This window comes from Aulonocara sp. 'chitande type north' Nkhata Bay, linkage group LG3, assembly GCF_057382095.1.
Source record: "Aulonocara sp. 'chitande type north' Nkhata Bay isolate Kocher_YH1m ecotype deep benthic linkage group LG3, A_spYH_male_GT1.1, whole genome shotgun sequence".
In the NCBI taxonomy this organism is placed as follows: domain Eukaryota; kingdom Metazoa; phylum Chordata; class Actinopteri; order Cichliformes; family Cichlidae; genus Aulonocara; species Aulonocara sp. 'chitande type north' Nkhata Bay.
The window spans coordinates 58072587-58099897 of NC_141346.1; the positions used below are offsets into that span (position 1 = coordinate 58072587).

The 27311-nt window shown below is 43.6% G+C and overlaps 2 protein-coding genes and 1 pseudogene across 3 annotated transcripts; all 3 read left to right on the plus strand.

Annotated features, from left to right (window-relative positions):
* Positions 1-1842: 1842 nt before the first annotated feature.
* LOC147336285 (general transcription factor II-I repeat domain-containing protein 2 pseudogene) lies at positions 1843-3967 on the plus strand (annotated as a pseudogene).
* A 1198-nt stretch (positions 3968-5165) lies between these two features.
* Positions 5166-5657, plus strand: LOC147336286 (uncharacterized). Its single transcript, XM_086286166.1, has 3 exons — positions 5166-5291; positions 5372-5470; positions 5540-5657. The coding sequence occupies exons 1-3, from the start codon at positions 5203-5205 to the stop codon at positions 5655-5657; spliced, it is 306 nt and encodes a 101-aa protein (XP_086142292.1). The 5' UTR covers positions 5166-5202.
* An 8273-nt stretch (positions 5658-13930) lies between these two features.
* On the plus strand, positions 13931-25697 carry LOC147336287 (protein NLRC3-like). Of its 2 annotated transcripts, none has more exons than XM_086285333.1 (4): positions 13931-13991; positions 14108-15887; positions 17398-17571; positions 24586-25697. In XM_086285333.1, exons 2-4 carry the CDS (start codon positions 14308-14310, stop codon positions 24587-24589), a joined length of 1758 nt encoding a protein of 585 aa, XP_086141459.1. In that variant the 5' UTR covers positions 13931-13991; positions 14108-14307; the 3' UTR covers positions 24590-25697. The 2 variants fall into 2 exon arrangements, with proteins under 2 accessions (XP_086141459.1, XP_086141460.1); XM_086285334.1 differs by having other exon boundaries at positions 14111-15887.
* The last annotated feature ends 1614 nt before the right edge of the window (positions 25698-27311 follow it).

Here is a 27311-nt window from a genome sequence, read left to right on the forward strand (position 1 = left end):
ACGCCCCAGTGTCCTGGAGGTGTACAGGTCCTGCAAAGATGGGAGTCTGCAGCCAATCACCTTCTCAGCAGAGCGCACAACACGCTGCAGTCTCTGTTTGTCCCTGATAGTGGCTCCAGCGTACCACACAGTGATGGAGGAGGTGAGGATGGACTCGATGATAGCGGTGTAGAATTGCATCATCGTCCGTGTTGGCAGGTTGAATTTCTTCAGCTGCCTCAGGAAGTACATCCTCTGCTGGGCTTTCTTAATGACGGAGGTGATGGTGGGCTCCCACTTCAGGTCGTGGGTGATGGTGGTACCCAGGAAGCGGAATGAGTCCACAGAGGTGATGGGGGTGTCAGTCAGGATGATGGGGGGGAGTGGAGCTGTGTGCTTCCTGAAGTCCACAATAATCTCCACTGTCTTCTGGGCATTCAGCACCAGGTTGTTGTGGCTGCACCAAGACACCAGGCGTTCAACCTCCCTCCTGTAGGCAGACTCATCCCCGTCCGAGATGAGTCCAATAACGGTGGTGTCATCTGCAAACTTGATTAGCTTGACAGACTGGTGGGTGGAGGTGCAGCAGTTGGTATACAGGGAGAAGAGCAGAGGAGAAAGAACACAGCCCTGAGGGGAGCCGGTGCTGATGGTCCGGGAGTCCGAGACATTCTTTCCCAGCCTCACGTGCTGCTTCCTGTCCGACAGGAAGTCAGTGATCCACCGGCAGATGGGATCAGGCACATTCATCTGGGAAAGCTTGCCTTGGAGATGGTCTGGAAGGATGGTGTTGAAGGCAGAGCTGAAGTCCACAAACAGGATCCTGGCGTAGGTTCCTGGGGAGTCCAGATGCTGCAGGATGAAGTGTAGGGCCATGTTGATGGCGTCATCTACAGACCTGTTGGCTCTGTATGCAAACTGCAGGGGGTCCAGGAGGGGGGCCGTGAGGGTCTTGAGATGGGAGAGAACTAGGCGCTCAAATGACTTCATGACCACAGATGTCAGAGCCACGGGTCTGTAGTCATTTAGTCCAGTGATCCTAGGTTTCTTGGGGACATAGATTATGGTAGAGGACTTGAAGCAGGCAGGCACATGACATGCCTGCAGTGAGGAGTTGAAGATGCCAGAAAACACTGGGGCCAGCTCGTTTGCACAGTGTCTGAGGGTGGCAGGAGACACACCGTCTGGGCCGGGAGCTTTCCGAGCATTCAGACTCTTAAACTGCTTCCTCACATCTGCTTCATGAATATGAAGAGTTGTGGTGGGAGGAGGTGGTGTGAAATCCTCTTTTGTGTGGGGTGAGGAGGCGGGTGTTGTAGGTGAACAGTTTGAAGGTGGTGATGTCTCTATGGAGGGGGGAGAGGTGGGGCAATTAGTGTCCAAAGTGCCTCTATTGTTGGGGCCGTTGGAGGTGTGAAGGCTGCCTGATGGCTCGTCAAAACGGCAGTAAAAGTTACATGCTTCCAGCTCCCGTTTTTCCTCGATGACAGCTGTACCTTTCCACTCCCCTTTTTTCCCTCCTCGCGCTCACAGACCCATAACGTGTATGGCAGTCCATTCTCCCTGCAGCACGGACTACACTGCCCATGATGCTACATTCTTTAGAGCATAGGTGTCAAACTCTGGCCCGCGGGCCAAATTTGGCCCACAGCCTAATTACATTTGGCCCGCGAGGCCATACCAAATTACTATTAGAGCTGGCCCGCCGGTCTTAAGCAGCGCATGTACTGCTAATACTACAACTCCCAGAATGCTCTGTTGGCGTTTTGGCGCGTCAGTCAGGAGAGGACCCATTAACGCCCTCTCCTCTGTTGACTGTAGTCATAGCAACCGCGCGAATACTGCCGCGCTACCTCTCCCAAAATGGCGAAAAGAAAGAACGAAAACAGGAGCTTCCTGGACAGGTGGGAGACAGAATATCTGTTTACTTATGTAAAAGACAGACCTGTTTGTCTTGTATGTGGAGCTCATGTGGCTTTAACCAAGGAGTACAACATTAGACGACACTATGAAACGAAACACCAAGAGAAGTACAAGGACCTGGACATGACTCAAAGGCGCCGGAAAGCAGAAGAGATGAAAAGAAGTTTTGTTTCACAACAGACTATGTTCAAAAAAAGCCATATCACAAAGTGAGGCTGCTGTAAAGGCTAGTTTTGTTGTGGCAGCAGAGATCGCAAAATCAGCCCGGCAAATGTTAGCCTGAGCAGAAACACAGTAGCTGATCGCACACGTGAACTTGCCAACAATCTAAATAACCAGCTGATGGAGAAGGGAAACAGTTTCGTTGCATTCTCCCTCGCTGTGGATGAGAGCAGCGACGCCTCTGATACTGCCCAGCTTTCAGTCTTCATCCGTGGTGTGGACTCAACTCTCTGTGTTACGGAAGAACTTTTAGGATTAAAATCAATGCATGGAACAACCACAGGGAAGGAAATATTTGAAGAGGTTTCCAAATGTCTAACTGAAATGAAGTTGCCATGGGAAAAACTTGTGGGGTTAACGACAGATGGTGCACCAGCGATGTGTGGTCAAAGGAGCGGACTGGTGGGCAGGGTACGGGAGAAGATGCGAGCGGAGAACTGTGCAGGTGAGCTGACTGTTTATCACTGCATCATACATCAAGAATCACTTTGTGGTAAAGCCCTAAAGATGGAACATGTTATGACCGCAGTAACACGAGTAGTTAACTTTATAAGAGCCAAAGGTCTGAATCACCGCCAATTCAAATCTTTTCTTGAGGAGTGTGGTTCGGAATACGGAGACGTGCCGTATCACACGGAGGTGAGGTGGTTAAGCCGAGGGAAAGTACTGAACAGATGTTTCGAGCTACGCGAGGAAATATTTCAGTTTCTGGAAAGCAAAGGGCAAGACACAGCTGAGCTCAGGGAGCAAGAGTTTCTGTGTGAGCTGGCCTTTATGTGTGATATCACGAGCCATCTCATTGCACTGAACCTGCAGCTTCAGGGACGGGGGCGTATCATCACAGATATGTACGCTGCAGTGAGGGCTTTTAAAACGAAATTGTGCCTGTGGCAGAATCAGATGCTACAAGGAAACCTGGGCCATTTTCCCTGCTGCCAAACGATGAACATGCAAATCTCTACTGCTGTGTTCCCATGCGTACAGTTTGCTGAAAAACTCTGTGTACTCAGTACTGAGTTTACCCGGCGGTTTGCCGACTTTGACGCCCAGAAATGTCGATTTGAACTGCTCAGTAATCCTTTTGCAGTTTACGTGGCAAAAGCACCAACAAACCTCCAAATGGAGCTGATTGAACTCCAGTGTAGTGACACGCTGAAATCAAAGTATGATGCTGTGGGCGCTTCACAATTTCCACATTTCAAAATGCCTGGGCTCCGCACCCACGCTGCTCAGATGCTCTCCATGTTCGGCAGCACTTACCTATGTGAGCAACTATTCTCCTCAATGAAGATGGCCAAAACATCTCAGAGGAGACGTCTGACCGATGAACACCTTCACTCGATCCTGAGGATTTCCTCAGCTCAGAGCCTGAGCCCAGACATTGAGGAACTAGCATCCAAGAAGAGATGCCAGGTATCTGGCTTGGACGCATCAGAGTAGATCAGTGTGTAGCAAACTGAGCTATAATTACCATTTTCTTTGTGCAATTTGTCTTGCTACTCCCAGACATGGGCTTGAATGGTTTCACGTTTAATGATATTTTTATTAGTTAAGTGGTTTATTATTGTTATTTTATTTTTACATTTATTATTAGCCTGGGGAAAAAGTTTACTGCTAAAATTTAAATCAGAAGGCTGCAAATACAATTTTTATTTAAGAAATGCATTCCAGTGATATGTTATTTAATTGGAATTTCAATTTTGCATGTGTGCAATATTAAGTTATATATGTTTATATAAGTTCTATATCGTTCAGTATTAAGCGTTGCTTATTCCATATTCAGTTTTTCAGCAAAACTTATTTGAGTCTGTAAGAAAAGGTTCCTTGTTATATCTGGAGGAAGATTTTTTTCAATAAATATTAACGTTGGCCCGCGACTTTGTTCCAGTTTTGAATTTTGGCCCACTGTGTATTTGAGTTTGACACCCCTGCTTTAGAGCTATGCTTGTAGCATTCTGCCTGTTAGCTTAGCACAACAACAACAACAACGAAAAGGCGCTCTCTCACCCCGGAAACACACAGTCGCAGAGAGAGAGAGAGAGCGTAGCCCTGTAACCATGGCAACCGTAACGCTGCCGCCTGGAACAACAGAACGTAGCTGTCAAACAAAACCCAAACAGTCCTGACCCGCGACAAAATGAAACAGGAAAGTACCGCAGTGTAATCCATTTATTTCAACAAAGTAACTGTATTCTGAATACCACCTTTTTAAACGGTAACTGTAACGGAATACAGTTACTCATATTTTGTATTTTAAATACGTAACGGCGGTACATGTATTCCGTTACTCCCCAACACTGGTTGTAGCTGTGGTTCAGGTTAGAGTGAGTGTCCATGGAATAAATGTAAGTCAGTGAACTGGAAACATGACTGTGTTCAAACTTTGTTTTCCTTTTTATAATGAGTCTAATCAAAGGTGGACAGAAGTATCTCCACTGTGACTTTTCTGTGTCACCATCAGAGCTTCTGCACAGTGTGTTTCTGGGGCAGATAACATTGCAGCATTATGGAGACATTATGGAGACAAAAAGAAAAGCGTCTGGACTTCTTTAAGTTAAACTTAAAGAAATCCAGACGCTTTTCTTGGACTGTTGGTTTCAGTGTTGAGTCTCATTCACACACTCCCTCAGACTCTTCACACACACTGATTTGCTGACATAAACACTCCTGTGTCTAAACACACTGAATGTGTCCTGAGCTCGGCCGCTGTTCCACAGTAACTGCTGTCAGAGTCACTGTTACTGAGTTAGCTTAGCTAGCAGAGCAGCTAGCAGTTAGAGTATGAACTCTGTAAGCAGTCAGCTCGGTCCTGGACATGGTTACTGACATAAAGCTGCTCTCTGCAGCCATGTTTGACCTGCTGCTTTGTAGGACTACAGTAATGGAGGATTTGGAGGCTGAACTGGGCTCTGTGACACTTTTTGTAGTGAACTGATGAAAGCTGCGTCTCAGATGGATGTTAGTCCAACACATCAGACACGACCTCTGCAGCTCTCAGTTGATGTGCACATGAATGATTTGTGTTTCCTCTGCAGGTGAAGGTAGAAAGTGTGTGTGAGCTGATGTGAATTGAGCAGCATGGATCAGTGTGAGGACAGAGAGGAGGGAGTCCCTCCCCCTAAAAGCACTCTGTGTGGGGAACATGAGAGCCAGACCAAAGCTCAGAGGTGAGATGACCATCTCTAACTGTCCATGACTCTTCTCCATGTCACAGCTCAGCACTCACATCACTGCTCCATATTCACAGGAACCAGCCTGGACCTCCACCCAGCTCTGTGTCCTGTGAAAGTAACTCAGTCAAAGATGTCATTAAGAGATTTGAGCAAAGACAGTCAGCTGAGAAAAGGTAAGCTAACACCAATAATATCAGCTGATATGTGATGAGAATTTTACTGAAGATTTATAACTTTTTCAGGATCCATCAGAGACTCAAACCTGGACCTCGACCCAGCTCTGTGTCCTTACAGAGTGACCGGTCAAATCATCGAGGCATTAATTTTAAATCCCAGCCTGTGTCTGCTGCAGAGAGGTGAGCTGTTAGTTACAAGAACTCTCTGATTTAAATGATTTTGATGTTTCCTGGTTTCTAAAATGCATCTCTGTAGGAGAGCAGTGTCTCCAAGGACACACAGGCTCAGCTGTAACTGTCAGTTTATCTGGTTTAAGACACATTTGGACTCAATTGGCTGTTTTTAACTATGTATTTTAATCAGAGGTGTAAATCTAGACCTCACACATCTGGATCCTAAACTATGATAGAAACAGCTGCTAGCAGTGGGTAGTTTGACTTTGATACGCTGCTCTAGAAAGCAAACAAAGGTTTGTGCAGCTCCTCTTCAGAAAAGTGTTCAGAGAGCAGCTGCTGTATTAGACAAAGGCTCGTCGTGTGAGCCCAGATGTGTGTAACAGCTGGATGAAGGAGAACCATCACAGTCACGTCTCCATCCCGCCTTTATTAATGAACTTCCTGTTGCTTGCAGATGACAGGAACACAAAGTGTTTGTGCCACGTGATGCTGCAGGATTTGTTAACGTGTCCATGATGGTAACATCTCCTCGTCTAACTGCAAACACATGAGCGCTCCTAACGGCAGCTATCACAGCCACACAGGCAGACTGTGTCTCACTGTTGCATTCAGGGACATTTGTTTTCCTGTAAAAAGCTGAACTCTAATCTAAGAGGACTGTTACTGACAGGAAACAGCTGCATTATCTGCAGTCTGTGTGATCACAGCTGCTTCAATCACTTCATCAGAGAATTGATCATTGAATAAAACATGTTTGTGTCTGCAGAGGTCAGAGGTCACAGTCTGCAGGATCCAGCTGTCCGTCTATGAGGAGTGACCGGTCCAAACATTACCCTCCAGACTTCAGTGCTGAACCTGGACCAATGAGGTCAGAGACCTGTGATGACTCCTTTACATGTTTGTGTTTTCCTGGATAAATATGACCAAAGATTCATTAAAAAGATAAAAATATTAGACTTTGTCCTGTAGCGCTGTGTGGCAGGCAGGATTGGACCCAAACACAACAGGATGAAGTCAAAGAGGCAGCTTTATTTCAGCTGTGAACATGCAAACAGCAGAAATAAGGAAACATAACTGTAGGTTTGCAGTGAATGAAGCCTCAGCTCGACGCTCCACTTTGTCCCTCTTTTCCTTCTCCAAACAGCCACATCAGGAGTCTCTGATGGAGTTTTAAAATATTTAATTACAAATGTCCAAAGATGGGTTCAGGATACCTGAATCCACAGTTATTAAAGCTAAAATAGTTCACAGGGTTTGGACTTTGTTAGGTAACGAGAGAACATCAAAGTGTTTTTTATCTTTAAACAGTATTTTTATCACTTCAGTTGCTCTCACAGCCCTGTTTGTTATTTTACCAGAGCTCTTATGTTTCACTCAGTGCTCCCACCAAACACCTTGGAGGACACATTACAGGGAGTGCAGAATTATTAGGCAAGTTGTATTTTTGAGGAATAATTTTATTATTGAACAACAACCATGTTCTCAATGAACCCAAAAAACTCATTAATGTCAAAGCTGAATGTTTTTGGAAGTAGTTTTTAGTTTGTTTTTAGTTTTAGCTATTTTAGGGGGATATCTGTGTGTGCAGGTGACTATTACTGTGCATAATTATTAGGCAACTTAACAAAAAACAAATATATACCCATTTCAATTATTTATTTTTACCAGTGAAACCAATATAACATCTCCACATTCACAAATATACATTTCTGACATTCAAAAACAAAACAAAAACAAATCAGCGACCAATATAGCCACCTTTCTTTGCAAGGACACTCAAAAGCCTGCCATCCATGGTTTCTGTCGGTGTTTTGATCTGTTCACCATCAACATTGCGTGCAGCAGCAACCACAGCCTCCCAGACACTGTTCAGAGAGGTGTACTGTTTTCCCTCCTTGTAAATCTCACATTTGATGATGGACCACAGGTTCTCAATGGGGTTCAGATCAGGTGAACAAGGTGGCCATGTCATTAGTTTTTCTTCTTTTATACCCTTTCTTGCAGCCACGCTGTGGAGTACTTGGACGCGTGTGATGGAGCATTGTCCTGCATGAAAATCATGTTTTTCTTGAAGGATGCAGACTTCTTCCTGTACCACTGCTTGAAGAAGGTGTCCTCCAGAAACTGGCAGTAGGACTGGGAGTTGAGCTTGACTCCATCCTCAACCCGAAAAGGCCCCACAAGCTCATCTTTGATGATACCAGCCCAAACCAGTACTCCACCTCCACCTTGCTGGCGTCTGAGTCGGACTGGAGCTCTCTGCCCTTTACCAATCCAGCCACGGGCCCATCCATCTGGCCCATCAAGACTCACTCTCATTTCATCAGTCCATAAAACCTTAGAAAAACCAGTCTTGAGATATTTCTTGGCCCAGTCTTGACGTTTCAGCTTGTGTGTCTTGTTCAGTGGTGGTCGTCTTTCAGCCTTTCTTACCTTGGCCATGTCTCTGAGTATTGCACACCTTGTGCTTTTGGGCACTCCAGTGATGTTGCAGCTCTGAAATATGGCCAAACTGGTGGCAAGTGGCATCTTGGCAGCTGCACGCTTGACTTTTCTCAGTTCATGGGCAGTTATTTTGCACCTTGGTTTTTCCACACGCTTCTTGCGACCCTGTTGACTATTTTGAATGAAACGCTTGATTGTTCGATGATCACGCTTCAGAAGCTTTGCAATTTTGAGACTGCTGCATCCCTCTGCAAGATATCTCACTATTTTTGACTTTTCTGAGCCTGTCAAGTCCTTCTTTTGACCCATTTTGCCAAAGGAAAGGACGTTGCCTAATAATTATGCACACCTGATATAGGGTGTTGATGTCATTAGACCACACCCCTTCTCATTACAGAGATGCACATCGCCTAATATGCTTAATTGGTAGTAGGCTTTCGAGCCTATACAGCTTGGAGTAAGACAACATGCATGAAGAGGATGATGTGGACAAAATACTCATTTGCCTAATAATTCTGCACTCCCTGTAGTGTGATTTAGATTTCATTGGTGTAAACACCAGTCACACAAGCTAACCCATGGAGGCAGCAGCAGGCTTTGTGTTTGGTCTGTTGGCTTAAACTAAGAGAGTTTAGTTTGTTAGCACAAAGAGCTGTCAGCTAAAGCCCCGAATGCACTTTGAATACAGACGAACTGAGAAAAAGACTTTAAATACAGCAAACAGTCAAACTGACCACATGTTTTTCTGCTGATCATCCACAGCAGTACGTTTAGCATTCATGCTAGCAGCAGGCTATGACTGTCCACTCAGCACCAACACAGGTAGGAGTGAGCAGTGATGAAGCAGGACTGTGGGCAAGTTTGAGCTACAATCCTATTGGCTTCTCAGTTTCTCCAAAGAAAAGGGGAAAAATTCTTGGTGTTGTGAAGATGTGAGTTGGTCTTGTTGTCGTGGGGCTGGAAGGATGCTGGCAGTGAGAGGCTTTTCATACAGTGTTCAGTAACAGAATGAGAAGAAAGCCACTGCACATGAAACAAGGTGCTCGTAGTGTTTGTTTACTGTGTTTGTGCCACAATGTCAGATCAGTTGTAGATTCACATGCAGACTTGTCCAGTGAAACCAGTGCAAGTACTGCAGTACAGAGCAAAGACTAAGCAAGGGTGTTATTGTAAACTTTAACAAAAGACTGTTATGTGACAAAGAGTAAGTACATTATTTTTATGAGATTGTTCATCATGTCTTTAATTTAATATTTCCAATTTTTCCTTCCTGTCTCATGAAGCTGTTACATTTATTGTTTTTCTCTTAGGATCAATAAGAGGCCAGAATCTCCTGGACCTGAACCCAGCTGTGTTTCCTTAAAGAGCAACGAGTCGAAGGGTGCTGGTGTTTGCTTTAAAGGCTGTTCTTCTGCTGCTGAGAGGTAATGTGTGTCTAGATGTTGTTCCTGACTCTGTATTTCTGAATAAATCCTCATGTTTAATATCAGCTCAGCTCTTTTTCACACATTTCTATGTTGGTATGTGAAGCGGTGTGTGTTGGAGTGTTTCCACAAACACAGCAGTCAGAGTGGAAAGAGTGGATGTTGTAGGAGGTGTTTGTGTAGTGAAGAGGCTGAGTGTCTGTAGGACTCCAGCTGCTCCAGCAGGTGTCTCCTTTGTGCTTTGCTTCAAACACAGTGTAGGGAGGAGCTTCCACTCAGGTGTTTCAGGTGTTGCTGGATGGAGGAGGACAAATAGTTTTTCCCTTCAGTGACACTTCAGCAGCTCAATGTTCTGGGAGATGTTTGTCTTTATGAAGGTTTATGGATTCTTGTTCTTACTTTGGTTAAACTGAGCAATACATTTTCCATCTAACATTTAAAGTAAATTTCCAGGTGAATAAAAGATCTGCAGCTGCAGCCTCTGTGATGTTTCACAGTCTGAAAGTAACAAATTCAACCAGAGTTCAAACAAAGGCTTAATATACGTGTGTGTTTGATATAATGCCAACAAGTACAAACAGGTGTTCTTACAGGTCTTAATCACAGAGGTCTGATAAGTCTGGTGACTTTCACACTCAGCAATTTTGCTGCCTTTTATTTTATATTGGCCTTTTTAAAGCCCTTCAAAGTCTCCCACATTCATACAGAGCTTTTAACACCAAACTCCTTTACAGTCCTTCTCCTCTCACACACGATCACACGACTGATTTGTCTGCAGCAGCTGTGTTACTGCTAGTATTTTATTATGTGTGTAATCTCCTCATATTGTTCCTGTGGTTTAGTTTGACTTCCTTCTGCAAACTCAGCTGCTCTGTTGCTGATACACGTCTCCATGAATATGATTGATCAGATGCTGCCAACACCATGTGTTTCATGTGAGCGCTCAGCTGAAACCCTGGGTTGACTTATCGAGTTAATAACAAGCTTCACGTGACTGTGAATGCTAAAGTGAATCCAGATAAAGGAAAGAGACCCTGCTAATGTTGGACTCACTTCTTAGTGTAGATCCCAGGAGGAAGTTCAACATAGCCATTCTTTGTGCTAGCTCGACCAAACCTGAGACCACAGTGCAGGATAATGATCATCATCTGTCTCTGTCAAGGACATTTAAAATCCACAAATAACAAACATAATTATATTTGATCATTAAAAATATGTTTTCACTTAAAAAAGCATGAGCACACTGGTGGATTACAGAAACATGAAAACTGGTTAACAGTAAAGTTAATTTAGGTGTAAACAAAGTGTCAAACATACTTAAGTAGAAGGACTGATGTTTGTGTTAAAATACCCTCTTAAAGCTGAAATAATGATTCAACTTCTTTCTCCAAAAGTTGATTCAGTTCATCTGGACATAGCGTTTTGTGGGAGAAACATTTCGTCTCTCATCCAGGTGACTCCTTCAGTCTCAGCTGACTGCAGGATTCAATCTTATAAACAGGACATTTGCATAATGACTGAAACCTGCCCACTGAAGGAACAATGGGCTGTGAGGTCAGTTCCTTAATCTTAATTATGCAAATTCTCATGACCATTGATCAACAACCACTGATCAATGGTCATGAGTACCATTCACAGAGAGTTGGGGAACGGCTGCAATCACAGCATGTAAGATGGTGACAGATGTACCCTTAGGCCCCCTCCTCAATTCAGAGATGGTCTTTCCCTTTTCACGTAAATGGCCTCCTTGACTCCGCCTTCAAACCAGCGTTCCTCCCTGTCCGGGATGTTACATCCTCATCATTGAAAGAGTGTCCACTGGCCTGTAGGTGTAAATAGACTGCAGAGTCCTGGCCTGACGAGGTGGCTCTTCTGTGTTGTAGCCAGAGGTTGTTTGGTTTCCTCGATGTATAAATCCTGCCAATCGTCCTGCACTTAACAGCTACACTATGTTACTCTGTTTGTGTCGGGGGACCCGATCCTTGGGGTGGACCAGTTTTTGGCGCAGCGTGTTTTGGGGTTTAAAAGCCACAGAGACCCGGTGTTTAGAAAAAATGCGACTCAGCTGCTCCGACACTCCTGACACATATGGGATAGCTACAGGTTTTCTCTTAGGCAGCGGTTGTCCTTCTCTCCTGGATCGACTGGAACTTTCTTTAGGAGCCTTTCCAGCTTTGACAAAAGTCCAGCTGGGACACATTTACGCTACGTCCAGATGAAGAGAATCAACTTTTGGAGATTTACTTTCCTGGATGATTGAGAATGCATCAAGACGTTCCTCCTAAAGTGTTATTCAGAAAAATGACAAAAAAAGTTTTAAAAATAAGGATTAAAATATTAAAAACTATGTTTTTGAGTTTCCTGATGTAGCACAAAAATATATGAACATAACTGTATATAGGACAGATATTTCACGGTTCTTTTAGGCAGCACCAAAAAACAAAAAGACTATTTTTAAGCTGTCTGAGGTAGTGAGTCAACATGTCACACTGGGTCAAAGGTCAGGGAGTAAAAGTGTGTTTTAAAGGAGGTTTAAAAGCAGCGAGTGAAGGAGCCTGTCGAGGTAAATCGTTCCATAACTGATCAAATTCAGTTGGTGGACCTCTGTGTGAAATCAAGCATCTGGTTCGCAGAGAGGATAACCCTCACATGGGCTGTACAACATTATATAGGGAGACATTGTATTTTTATTTTATTTTTTATTCCTATTTATTCTATTTATCCCCTTTGTATATTTTATTTATATTTGTCTCTGTATTTATATATGTGTATGTATGTATGTATATATATATATATATATATATATATATATATATATATATATATATATATATATATATATATATATATATATATATATATATATATATATATATATATATATATATATATATATATAATAAAACAATTCTGTAACTGTAACTTCGGTCGTTGCTGTGCTTTTTGGAAGTCGAATTTCCCAGAGGAACCCACCCGAGGGATTAATAAAGTTCTATCTTATCTTATCTCTTATCTTATCTTAAAAACAGAGATTATCGTAGCCATCGCTCTCTCGCATGGACGTGGCAGTCTTGCTGTCTGCTGCGAATCCTCCCCGTACCTCCGTGACCTCGTCTGGTATCTGCTCCCTCCTCTGTAAGAGACAGTAAAGGAAAACACGTCTCTGCCTAGTCTTGAAAATCTAATCTTATCATCCATTGTTCTTCTAGGGCCTCTTCTTCTTGTGGCCTCAGCTAACTGCTAATATTTAAATGGCTAACATTAACATGTGTGCCAGCCAGGTTCACATTTATGATGAACTATGATTAATTAACTGATGTTGAAACTGGAGCTTTACTGACCTCTGAAATTCCTCCTAAAGTGTTATTCAGTGTTGTGACAGTCAGCTGCTTCAGCTGCTGCTGGGATGGGCTGTGGCAAAGAGAACAGAGAAAATCCAAATCAGAGTTTTTCTCTGAATTAAAAGCAAGGAAACAACAATATATTCTACATGGTGAAACTGATGGTTTCTGGTGTTTGGGTCTGTTTTTCTGTATTTATGCAGATAAAGTGTAAACTCAGATGAATTATACCATCAAATGTTAAAGGAAAATATCAGGATGAGTGTCTGTGAGCTGAGAAGGACGTGAAGCGACCAGTTTATCCCAGAGCTGAAGCTGCTCTGTGTGCAGAGATGAGCTCAGATTCCTGCTGTGATTGATCAACAGTCACAGAAATGTAGACTTGTAGTTATTACTGCAGTATGGTCACAGCAGATACTGATAAACATGTATTATGAGGATGGATGATCAAGTTTCTCACTCTCTCCTTTAAATCTCAGTTTTTTTCTTCTTCACAGTTTATCTGTTAATTTATTAATGAATAACACTGAAAGAGTTTCTGTTATATTTCCCCTTGAACATCAGCTTATTAGGGCGGCATTAGGAAATAGCCCCCCTCCAAAGAATGAATAAATGAATGATGATAAGAATAAAATGATTAAAAAGCAGAGCTCAGAGTGGTAGAATGGTCAAACATGGATCCACGGGTGGTTCAACTGCATTTGGTGACGTGACCAAAGCAAATCTTTCAAATAATCCCACCATCAACGGGATGTTGTCTCCTTTACTACGGTTACTTTACTTGGTCACCGTGTGAATTTCTTGGAAATGAACCAAATTCTTTTATTTGTTGGTTGTTGCATATTTAACCTCTACAGTCAGGAAAGGAGGAGATGAGGCCTCAACAATGTTGGGTTGTAGCTGTGGTTCAGGTTAGAGTGAGTGTCCATGGAATAAATGTAAGTCAGTGAACTGGAAACATGACTGTGTTCAAACTTTGTTTTCCTTTTTATAATGAGTCTAATCAAAGGTGGACAGAAGTATCTCCACTGTGACTTTTCTGTGTCACCATCAGAGCTTCTGCACAGTGTGGAGAAAGATCCAGAAGCAGAGCTGGACTGCAGACAGCCAGTCAGAGCAGCTGTGTACAAAGTAAGACTGAACATCTGTCTGCTGATGGACTCATTTCTGAAAACTGGACTTCTTGTGTTGTTCAGACATTGAAGAGTTTTCTTTCTCTTTAGTCTCATTGTTTTTCTTTCTTTCAGCAGATGTTGGTCTGCAGGAGGTTTTAGATGAACATAAGATCAGTCTGAGGAGGAGATGTGAACGTGTGACTGAAGGAAGTGATGAAACAGGAAGTAGAACCCTCCTCAACAGGATCTACACTGAGCTCTACATCACAGAGGGACAGAGTGAAGAGGTTCATACCCAACATGAGGTGAGGCAGCTGGAGACAGCTTCCAAGATGGACGCCCTCCATGACGCTCCAATCAGGTGCCAGGACATCTTTAAAGCCTTACCTGACCAACAGAGACCCGTCAGAGTGGTTCTGACCAACGGCGTGGCTGGTGTTGGAAAAACCTTCTCAGTGCAGAAGTTCACTCTGGACTGGGCAGAGGGCTTGGAGAACCAACATGTCAGTGTGGTGGTTCTGCTTTCATTCAGGGAGCTGAACCTGATCAGAGATGAGCAGTACAGTCTTCTGGAGCTGCTCCATGTTTTCCATCCAACATTACAGAAGGTCACAGCAGAGAAGCTGGCTGTCTCTCAGCTTTTGTTCATCTTTGACGGCCTGGATGAAAGCAGACTTTCATTGGATTTCACCAACAGGAAGTTGCTGTCTGATGTCACACAGAAGTCATCAGTCAGCCAGCTGCTGACAAACCTCATCCAGGGGAATCTGCTTCCCTCGGCTCTCGTCTGGATAACTTCCCGACCCGCAGCGGCCAATCAGATCCCTCCTACATGTGTTGACAGGCTAACAGAAGTACGAGGCTTCACTGACGCCCAGAAGGAGGAGTACTTCAGGAGGAGATTCAGTGATGAAGAGCTGTCCAGCAGAATCATCTCCCACATGAAGACATCCAGGAGCCTCCACATCATGTGTAGTATCCCAGTCTTCTGCTGGATCACTGCTACAGTTCTGGAGCACATGTTGACTACAGAGCAGAGAGGAGAGCTGCCCAAGACCCTGACTGACATGTACTCACACTTCCTGCTGGTTCAGACAAAGAGGAAGAAGAACAAGTACCATGAGGGACATGAGACGAGTCCACAGGAGCTCACGGAGGCTGACAGGGAAGTTCTTCTGAAGCTGGGGAGGCTGGCGTTTGAACATCTGGAGAAAGGAAACATCATGTTCTACCAAGAAGACCTGGAGCAGTGTGGTCTGGATGTGACAGAGGCCTCGGTGTACTCAGGAGTTTGTACAGAGATCTTCAAAAGAGAGTGTGAGATCTTCCAGAAACCAGTCTACTGCTTTGTTCATCTGAGCATTCAGGAGTTTCTGGCTGCTGTCTACATGTTCCACTGTCACACCAACAGGAAGACAAAGGTGCTGAAGAACTTTTTGGGAAAAAAATACAACATGTCCTCTCTGGATGATTTCCTGAGCAGAGCCATGTATAAATCCCTCCAGAGTAAAAATGGCCACCTGGACCTGTTTGTTCGCTTCCTTCATGGCCTCTGTCTGCAGTCCAACCAGAGACTCTTAGTAGGTCTGCTGGGTCAGACAGAGATCAGTCCAGGAACCATCCAGAGAGTCATCAACAACCTGAAGGAGATGAACAGTGATGGAATCTCTCCTGACAGAAGCATCAACATCTTCCACTGTCTGATGGAGATGAACGACCTCTCATTATTTCAGGAGATCCAAGAGTTCCTGAAGTCAGAGAAGTTACTCTCTGAGATCCAGTGCTCAGCTCTGGCCTTCATGCTGCAGATGTCAGAGGAGGTTCTGGATCAGTTTGACCTGCAGAAGTACAACACATCAGAGCGGGGACGACAGAGACTGATTCCAGCTGTGAGGAACTGCAGAAAGGCTGGGTGAGTCCAGATGTGATCATTAACATCATTGATCAGTGTAGGTTAGTAGTTTAATTTTGAAAATAAAATCAGATTGTAACCACAAAGTGTTTGTGTCCGTACGCTGCAACCTTCCACACCATTCCTTTATTGTACAGACTCAGCAGCAGCTCCATGGATCCCAAATCCAAGAGTGGAGAACAGATTTGAAGTGTGTCACATCCATGCAGTCACAGCTGTTTCCACCATATTTCCACTGATATTAATCCTGTTCAATGACACGTTTCATATCAGTGAATATGTTCTTTAGGACGTCCACTGACATGTTTAAGTGTCCTGCTGGAAATCACTCAAATCATCCATGAAATCCATGAAAAATCCTTTTAGTGTTTCTAACTTCACCCTCTGTCCTCTCTCTCTCTCCATCCTCCTCACTGCTTCTTTCACTGATAATCACACAAACATCGTATTCAGCTACAAAATAACACAATAATATCATCTGATGATCATTATTATAAGAGCAGGATCCATATTTGATATCAGAGTAACACACTGCTTGGTTATGTGCAGTCATCATCAGTGACTGTGGGTCAAACAGAAGCTCTCTGATTGGTTGCTGACCTTGGTCACCTGTCCACTCTCACCTGTTTGTGTTTGCTCTCTCTTTGCTGTCTCCATCCTCTCTCTCCTTTCTCTCCCTCTCTGTCTTTGTACGTCACTCAGGTCCAATGGAAACAGTGACATTTACAAACCAATCAAAGACAAACTGATCCATGTCAGGTTATAACAATATTCAAAGTGAATACAGGCTGCTGCTGGACACAGACAGGTAACATCATTTTGACTTGCTGTCACATGGATCTGGACTCATAAACACTGAAGCCCTGAACAGGAATACAAATCATTTTCTGCCAACTAGCGACACACCAGCAGATAATGGCTCAGAAAGCTAAAATGAGCCAATCATTTCTGTGTTTAGTTCCCCTGAAATCAGATCTGATATCAGCAGCTCTGAGTTCATTCATCATTATTGTCCAGTGATGAGATTTCTGCTCCGTTTGGTAACAGTCAGCAGGTTTTTCCTGCGTGTGGACGTGAACAGTCGTACCTGACAGCAGGTAGCAAACAGAGATCATCTTTCCAGCTGGAACTCTTCACTGAGCTGAACTCATTCAAAATGTTCTGGAGTCAAAACAGGAAACAGTCCAAATGTGTGTCTTCACTCTGACTCTGGATCAGATCTCAGTGACAGACTGTGGACATTATGGAAGCCTAAATGTGACACCATCTTCCTCCTTCATCTGCAGATTAAAGCCAAACAAAGATTCTCATTAAAAGTCTGCAGGTCTGAGAGAGACTCAATCGTTGTGTCATGTCAAACACAGTAAGAGGAGCTGAAGCACAGATGTGAAGAGCAGATTCATCAGATTATGACCTCACTCTGTTTTGTCTTCATATACATTCAGTCTGTGTTTATAATGCAGATTTTCTGCTTTTATAATAACACATTTTATATTTTCTATCATCACAGACTGACTCACTGTGGACTCTCAGAGTCTCACTGTGAAGTTGTGGCCTCAGCTCTGAAGTCCAACCCCTCCCATCTGACACAGCTGGACATGAGTTGGAACAAGCTGCAGGATTCAGGTGTGAAGCTTCTGTGTGCTGGACTGGAGAGTCCAAACTGTCGACTGGAGACTCTGAGGTGAGTTCACTGACTGCGGCTGTTGTTGTTTTTCTATATTTCAGGTCTTTGATGTTTGAAACTTTCTTTAGTTCCTAAATGTTCAGGATGTGTCTGAAGACAAATGTGAAGAAGTTTGAGTGCTTTCAGAAATGTTGTCTTTCCAAACGACTGAACAACAGTTTTTCCTTTTGGCTCCAAACAGAAGTGACAGACTTGAGCAGGGTTCATTTAAAGGCTGACAGAAGTGGAGTGGTGACGGGGAGATGTTTGACAGGACAGTGTTTCAGCCTCCACAGGTTCATGTTGTGCTCCATCAGTCAGTGAAGATGAAGTCGGTGCTGATGAGGCTGTAGAGTGTGTGAGGGATGTGAATGAGGATGATGAAGATCTGATGATAGCAGATAAAAACAGGCTGCAGAGACTTTGAGCCATACAGGGCACACAGTGTGTGTACAGAACAGCTGAAATCATTATGGAGGCCTCACTGGAATATGGAAGCATCACAGTACAGCTTCAGTGAAGCATTAAAGTCTCTGATATGAGATGAGAAATGAAGCAGCCAGAGCTTTTTCATGAGTGGAAATCCACTGTGACTGTGAGCTGCTGCTACAGCCTCCAGATTAGCCAGCAGCTCATCCTGCTCAACATTTTCTCACCAACTTTAATAGAAGTGTGATGTTTTCAGCTGGAGTGATGGTCAGGGTGGCCTCCCTCTCCTCTTCTTCTCCTCTTCCTCTTTCATTTGTAAAGCCACTTCTGCTGCTTTCATTCATTTGGAAGTCCTGTAGCTGAGTTTGGGAGAGACTAACAGCCTCGGCAGCAGAGGGGAGAAAGGCTGTAACTGTTGGGTCTGTGTTTCCACAAGCCCCGCTAATTCTAGAGACTTATTCATCATGAAGAAAACAAGACAGTCGATCGATCCATTACTTGCGCAAGGGAGGCCTCGTCTGTGTCCAGCACGACAATGACCCCAATGGTGGCCTCCTCTCGCTGCCTTTTATTGACAATCTTCAAACAATAGTTTACAAAGCACCTCCCCTTGCAACCCCCCTTTGGTTACATAGACAAGGCACTGTATGTAAGTGTGTGTGTGTGTGTGTGTGTGTGTGTGTGTGTGTGTGTGTGTGTGTGTGTGTGTGTGTGTGTGTGTTACCTCCTGCTGACCAAAGGGTCATAAACCCAGGAAGTTTACATCAAAAGAAACAGATCTTCCAGATAGGATGTATCTACAATAAAACCTCCCCCAGCACAGAGTGGCTGGAAAGGTGGCCAGGATCAAAGGGATGGCTTTGATCCTACTGCTTGAACTAAGACTGTACAAATTTAAGAAACACAATGGCAACATTCAACAATTAGACTTAACATTTCCCTCCTTTTTGTCATTGTTCTTAAATTTCAACTTATGCACCCTTTGTTTGGACAGTGTCAGTATAGATTTCATTCATACACAGTAAACTACATCCTATACATAAGCAAATCAGTATCAACAGTCCAAAAACAGGAATTAATTTTTTCAAAAGAAGATGCCACCAAGGACCAGACGGTAACCAAGCTATCCAGCCTTGTGGCGGATCTACTCCTGTCGTGCAATTCATTATGTATTTCTTCAAGTAAACAACTGAATGTCAAAGGTCAAACAAGAAGAATCATCATTCTCAAAAATCATATGTCACTACAATCCAACTGTATACAGACATAGGTATTTAAACGCATCAGTTGACTTTATTGTTTGTCCATATGGCTCTCAGCTAACTTCAAAGCTGCAGCCTGGTCAACACCCTTCTTTATGACTCCTATCAACCCCCCAAATCTTTTCACTGTAGGCATCCTGTGGGGGTTAGAGTCAACTGGTGAATTATCTGCATTTACAACTCTTCTCCTGTCCTGTTGTCACCACAGAAAAAGCTTTGTAAAGGAAATTGGATCAAGCTGTTTTGAACTTCTTGGCTCGAAACCTCAAGTGTTCATGATGTAATGTAGACAAAAGGCTTCTCTGTTTACATCCTTCTTGCAGAAAACAAAAAGAATAGGTGATGTTGCCATGTTCCATGGTTGATCTCCAACTTGGGCTAATCCATTGTCCTTCATACACATAGGCAATTGGCCTGTTTCCAGTTCGTTTAGCTGTTCAATGTCCTGCAACAAGTCATATTCTTTGAGTCAGACGAGCAGGTCTGTCTCACCAGAGCAGTTCACCTTCCCAGCTACTGGTGAATCAACCTTCCATTCAGGTTCAGAGCAGTTGAAAAGTTGGCAGTGTTCCCGATGTGTTGCTAAAGCAACCAAACAAACTGCCTCGCTCTCAGTGATGCTATAGGGCCACAGTCCAGAAGAATGTGTAGCCAGTGGCATCACAAGCATAACCATTGGTCTCATTCTTTATGTGAGCGGTTGTGTTCTTAAACTGCCACCAGTAGTTGTTGAAAACCCATGCTGGTACTGGGTGTGGTTTGCTCTGTTCCAGTGCGCTCCCTGTCATCCCACTCAGGGTCCACAGGCACAAGAAGATGCACAGCACATTCCCAGCCATTCTGATGAGTACCTGTGGCTCAGTTGGTTTCTTCACCGGATTGAGACGAGGGGCCCTGGAGGCTTTCCCCCCCCTTTGTTCCCGGTCTTCCTGCCACTTACTCCGAGCTGGCCTGGATGTGTGTCACCTTCTTGCAGTGCGCTTGATATATCCAAGTGTTCCTTCCAGCAATCTTCACTGCTGTGGTCGTCGTCAGCAGCATCCGATATGGACCTTCCCACCATGGACTGGACCAGCACTTCCTCTCCATGGCCTTATCAACATCCAATCTCCAGACTTCAGACTCTGCTCCTGCGGAGAAACAGAATCATCTGGCAGATCATTTGTTCTCATGACTACTTTACTTTTAAACATTTTCAAGCATCTAATCTGCTAATACGCTCTCTCTTCTGCTTTTCTATCATCACTACAGAAGACTGGAACTCTAAATGCTCTAACATGTGTAATCTCAAAGAGTCAGACCATTCTCTGTTGGAGTAATCCTCATGTACTTATTCTATACAGTCTAACCATGTCCTGCCTGTCTTCCTAAATCTTAACTTTACTGTTCCATTAGTTCTCTCTGCCTGCAAAAGTTTTTTTTTTTAAAAAGTATTTAATAATCCTAGAATGAGTATAACGACTGCTCATTTCCCTCCTGTTTGAGACATGGCAAAGCCAATGGCTCAAAATAGCAGCAGTCTTATACAAATTATCAGGCAGTACTGGTTTATCACACAGATAAAAAACATCATCCTGCAAGCTTGCTCCCTCTGTAAGTCACAACTGTTTTCCTGCTGTAGGTGAGTGGGCCTGCATGTCTGCTGATGCTGTACTGATAAAAGGTTAACACCATGTTTAACTACAGCTGCTTCTTTTGTGATCTTATCTGCAAAAACTTTCCCTAATGCAACTGGATCTTTCCCTCACATGTGTGCTGCACATTTACAAATGGCAATTCTACTGGTTAATAACACTGCCTCCAGCAGATTTTGCAAGAGTTTGGTGTGTTCTGCAGGTTTCCCTGTAGAGGTTGTCACACCTCGTCTCACTCACTGCACTACAAAGAAATGTACAGTAGCAAATGTATACTGCCTATCAGTGTATATTGTCTCTCTACAGCTTTACACACTTCCGTTAAAGCTAGCATCTCTGCTGCTCAAGCAAATATGAAACATGCTAGTTGTCCTACATAGATAACTTTCTCTCACTGTCTGCTACAGTAAAACGTGTTCTAGTCTGTCCCTCTGCTGTTGTAAAACTCAAACCATCAGCAAACCAAACCTTTCCCTCAACGAGTGGCACATCTATTAAGTCATCCCTCAGCTTACACTTCTTCTCCTCGCGCTCTCTACACTCATGAGAAGTGCCCTCCTCCGTTGGCAAAAAGGGTTGGACAGATTCAGAATTGTGCACCACTTTATGGTAATATGTGTGGTTGTGAGAGTAACATTAAAGACAAGTGTCTTGTAGGTGTCAGAAATGTAAGTTTAGTCTGCAGTAGTAGACATCTACCTCGTGTGGAACTAACAATGTCAAAAGGTGAAATAAACTATTGAAACATTGTACAGCTTAAGCTGCTGCACATACTGATCTCACGCATGGAGGTAAAGCACGAGCAACTAGAGCTAATCTTTTAGGATAGTAAGTTACTGGCTTCACTTGTGGAAAAAGTGCTGTTAGTTATTTTACAGTCACCTGGCATTTGTGCTGTTCACAGAACCACAAGTCCATTGCTGGACCTCCTCTGCGCTGTCACTTTCTGGAGCTTGGCACGCTCCCTCAGGTTCCATTTTCCAACGCTGCTGAAGATTTAACCCTAGAACACTATCGCTATAAATAGTAACACGATCACTAATGCCGGGTGATTTTTACCCGATATAATATAACCAATGAAAAGTAATCAAATATATCAAAATATGACAACACATGACAAATTAGAGTGGTCTTCTTTTACTTTCAACTGTGCCATGTCTAACAAAATGAAAAATAAAACTCCTAAAACAAAATAATGACTCTGGAAAGCTGGTCTTTGGTCCACCCATTCCTGGGACATTTGAGACTTCCCTGGTGATGGCACAGGCTCCTCGACACGCAAACAGCTTAGTTGTCTTCCTTAACGTCAACGTCGAAACTCTTTCATCTTATTTAAGATTTGCTGTGCAAAGTCTCCTCGTGACGATCCTTTGGAAGACCAGTAACACAGCTCTCTGTGCTGAAGGTGATCTCCGATCCTCCTGAAAACTCTCTCCTGGCCTCAGCTTCCATCTTGTGGACGATCCTCTCAGTCACTCCTTCTCGTCATGGCACCTCACGATATCTACAAATTAAAAAATGACACTCCTCTCGCCACACGGCTTTCGCCATGTGTCAACTCCCCAATGAGACATGTACAAGAGTGTTGCACAGTCTCCCTAAAACAATCTCCAAGGTTTGTCCCTTGGAGCAGCTTCACTCCAAGCTGTAACCCTGTGTAAAAACATTAGTCAGCATTGAAATGTTCAGCTTGTTTAGCTCCCAGCTCCTGTATCCTAGAAGACAAAGTCTTAAAATTAAAACAACTTCACATTTGCAACCAACTATAGATCATAAGAGTAATAAAGTATTCAGCATCACAGAGACAAGTATCATTGCAGGTTTATTCTAAATCATTAAACTCCTACTTTTCCCCATAATTTGTTCCAAATTATTTAACATCTCACCGTCATTCCACATTGTAATCAGTGACGTCCCTTAAGTTTGTTACTCACCATGAGCCCAACAGTGTGGTCAGATAATGGGCCCCGATGTAACTATTCTGTAACCACTGCACATCTGTTCAATTGTCACTCGTCTGTCTGTGCTGAATCCTTTACAAGCACTCTTAAAGAAAAACAACATTAGCCAAACACAAGGTTCATCCCGGTTGTCAGGTGTCGGCCATCCAGATTCCAGAGGAGCTGTGAAAAGTCATAAAGTTAACACTCGCTGTGGAAAAAGTAACAATGGTCTCATCACAGTATGTCTCACACTGCATTCATTTCTTCCCTGTAACATTCTCTCAAAAACACAGTGTAATTTCATCATCAACATATAGCCTGTAACTACAGTTCTCTTCATACAAAATCTCAGTAATCCTGTGGTAGAGAAACATCATTAAGTTGTGTCCTGCTGTAAACCACATGATCAAATCACATGATTAACCATCTGCTGTAAAGAGAAATGTAAATGTTAGCGCTGCGCAGGTGTGTACACACTTTCTCACAGTAATCTCTGTGAGCAACACAAGGTAGTGAATGACACACACATGGTAAATTCACAGACATAGAATTTAAACTAAAAAGGTTAAATTTTCAGAGTTCACATAGTCATGTGACCCAAGTTTCCTCCTGTGGTCTCCTTCTGCTCCTGCAACAGAGACACACACAGAGACACATCCACACCTTTGTCAGGTGGGGGTTGACTTCACACAATGGTGTTAAGTCAGTCAGTCTTGTCAGCTTTTGTCAGTCAGTCAGTTTCCCATTTATTTTAAAACTCTTACTCATTCACTCAGTGATTCCTTCTTTTGCTAATTGTGGAAATTATCGTCGCATCCGTTTCCACGCTCAGCAAAACAACGTCATTTCAAAAAGAAAAATAATTTAGACTGGATTTTCTCGCTGAATCCTTTTGGACAGGAACTTGTCTCAAATAAGTGGATTTCTCCTGAGCCCATTTTAATTTTGGAGAAGCTCACTTTGCAACAGTTTTCTCGACGACGCTTCGATTCTGATCGTGCTCAAACAGAGATCATCAAACAAAACTTTCAGTGCACCATGAAAGTAACAAAATAAAAGAAAGAAAATAAAGGAAATCAAAGGAAAGAAAGGCCTTGTTTAAGTCATGACACGTGTTCTTCATGCCAGGGGGATAAATCGTCACAACCCAATTGGCAGGCTCAACTTAAATAACAAAAGACAAATCAAACAGCCAGTTTAATCTCAAACATTCATCCAATCAGCCATACACACAACATACAGCATAACCCTGTTGTCTTAGCACATAATAAGTTTTAGTTCTCATGTAACTAAATGTGTGCCATGGTAAAACTTCTTCACACACCAGAAACTCACAATCAGCTCACTCAGCTCACTCATTTAAGACCTCTCATCTATGATGCAACCATCTGTCCTCCTATAATATTCAGTCCACTAGTCTATGTATCACTTTCATCTTACTAGTGACTTGGACAAGATGACAAACAGAATCTCATGCTTAAGATGCTGTCTGGTCTTCATGAGTATCATTTATGTGTAAATGCATGTAGGGTTAGTATAGTTACTGCATTTTCAGTATGTTTTTGTGTTCTTCTCTCATCACACTTTCATTATTCTCATCACTGCTTAAAACAACACACATCTCTCTGTTTTTTTTTCTTTAACTGTACTTTTCTCCAAAACAGAAAATAGCATTACAGCTGTTTCAGACTTAGAAACACCAAACACTCTTCGTGCTATCATTCATCCACACAACTATTTTATTTCTTTTTGTCCACTGGGCAGGTGACCTGCAGAATCACGTCTGCCCCAGCTGGATACCTTTCACACACACCATGACGTCAGACACACTCACGGACTGGATCAGGAGAAAAACTTTCTTCATCTTCACACTCTGGGACAGAAACACCATATGTTTTTTTTGTTTGTTTGTTTGTTTTGTGTCAGGGATGGATATGTAGTTGTAACGTTTGTGTTCACTAACTTTACTTTCTGTTTCCTACCCTGCCCAGTCTGTCTTGGACTCAATGCTTCTCCCAATGTCTCTCCATACTCAGCCTCTGCTCTCTCACGCTCTTCTCTGGCTCTACTTTCTGCTAACATTCTTGCTTCTCTCCTCTTCTGAACCTGCTCCAGCCACAACTTAGCAATTGCTAACTGCAATTCCTTCCTCTGCTTCGCTTTACCTGTTTTACCAGCTACACTTACAGCTATTCTTTCTACCAGCATTTTACACTGAACTTCCACTAATGTCCCTTCAAATCCACATTTCTTACGCCAACAACCTACATACTGCATGCTGCCTGGTAAAAATTTCTCCATAAATTTTAAATCTCCTTCTAAGGCAGACTTACACATTTTATTCTCCATTAACAATCAGCCACACTCACGCAGACCACGTCTGGCCCGCACACACACACAACATAGGCCTATCGCTTGCGTCTGCACGCACAGCTAGCGCTCTCTGTTGAAAACTCTCAAACGCCCCATATGGCGGAGAATTCAACCTTCGGACACTCTCTAACGCCCCAAATGGCGGAGATTCCGGACTCCTTCACGGCGGAGACGCCGAACCTAGGTTATCTCCACGCCCCAAATGGCGGAGAACTCTCTACGCCCCAAATGGCGGAGAAGCCTGCGTCTCTCTCACGCGGCTAGCGCGCTCCCGGACTCACGTTTAACGCACAGCCCGTAGCCGCTCTCTAAGGCCTTCTGTACTCACTGTTTGTTTACGTTCATGGGAAGAGCCTCTGGATCCCGTCAATCGTCATCCATCCCGAGGGGAGGTCAGGAGCAAACTTCCCGGCCTGGTGGCAAGCCAAAAACACCAGGGCTTTACGTCAATCATCCCAGACGTTGCGGTGGCGTCCTCTCCCTCTCCTCGGTGGATGCAATGTGTTAGGCTCTGGCTCCGAAGGACCAAATAAATGTTGGGTCTGTGTTTCCACAAACCCCGCTAATTCTAGAGACTTATTCATCATGAAGAAAACAAGACAGTCGATCGATCCATTACTTGCGCAAGGGAGGCCTCGTCTGTGTCCAGCACGACAATGACCCCAATGGTGGCCTCCTCTCGCTGCCTTTTATTGACAATCTTCAAACAATAGTTTACAAAGCACCTCCCCTTGCAACCCCCCTTTGGTTACATAGACAAGGCACTGTATGTAAGTGTGTGTGTGTGTGTTATGTGTGTGTGTGTGTGTGTGTGTGTGTGTGTGTGTGTGTGTGTGTGTTACCTCCTGCTGACCAAAGGGTCATAAACCCAGGAAGCTTACATCAAAAGAAACAGATCTTCCAGATAGGATGTATCTACAATAAAACCTCCCCCAGCACAGAGAGGTTGGAGAGGTGGTCAGGATCAAAGGAATGGCTTTGATCCTACTGCTTGAACTAAGACTGTACAAATTTAAGAAACACAATGGCAACATTCAACAATTAGACTTAACAGTAACACCACCACTTTACTCTGTTCTACCTGTCACATCATTTTATCAGGAAACAAATATGCTCATGTTTTTACTATGTTTGTCTTGAAGATGTAAGAAGATCACATGGTGCTTTTTATTATTGTGTTGGTTTGTTTGCTGTCTCTTGGATGGAGCCCAGCTGTGCGTGGCCCCTGGGCCTGTGGTCAGAGTGTGTGCTGGATAATCCGGCCCAGGATGAGGCCAAACTGACATGGGATGAAATGTCTGTCACATAATTGAGCTTTGTGAGAAATGTACGACTTTAATGTGAAACATTCAGAGTTTTTTCTCTTGTTGTGTTTGAAGCAAAGTTACAGAGGTTTGATTACAGACACAGCTGAGAGTTTGTAATCTGTCATCATTTTAAAAGGTTTACATTTCTTCAGTATATCCACATTTGCAGCTGGTACCTCAACCTCCACTTGTCCAACACAACTGCTGTCCACTGCCTCCATGACATTGTGATTTTGCTGTTGGTCTTCTGTCAGATCTTCATCAATCACTTCTGCACGGGGCACACCTTCAGACTCTGCAGCTGCATAACGAAAGCCTGTAAGATAAAATTAGACATAAGGTAAATGTACACCAATATTCCAATGACAGGTGTGTGATTCATCTGGAAGTTATGTGCGGATTAGTGTACAGTGATAGCAATTTAGTATGTTTTTAGAGGGGGGGGGGGGGTTGTTTACCTCCGATGGGTGCTCTTTTTCGCTTCCGTTGCATACGCCTTGAGTGCCGGTCCGAGTCTGATACAGGTATGTCGTCATGCCCCATGTGCAGTGTTGGTGCCCAGTCTGGATTTGTTACATCCATTTCATATGCTGGTTTGCCTGCAATAATGCCAAATCATAAGCTACTCAGTCGACATGATGTGGTTCTGCAGCATCACACATTAGCATGTTTTATCTCATTATCTATGACCTCAGCACGTTGAAAATAACACTAAAAGCCTTTCAAGAGTGATATGAATTAATTTAGAACTCACCGGAAAGAAAATGCCGTGAGCAAACCAACAAAAAGCTGGGGATTGCAGAGAACTCG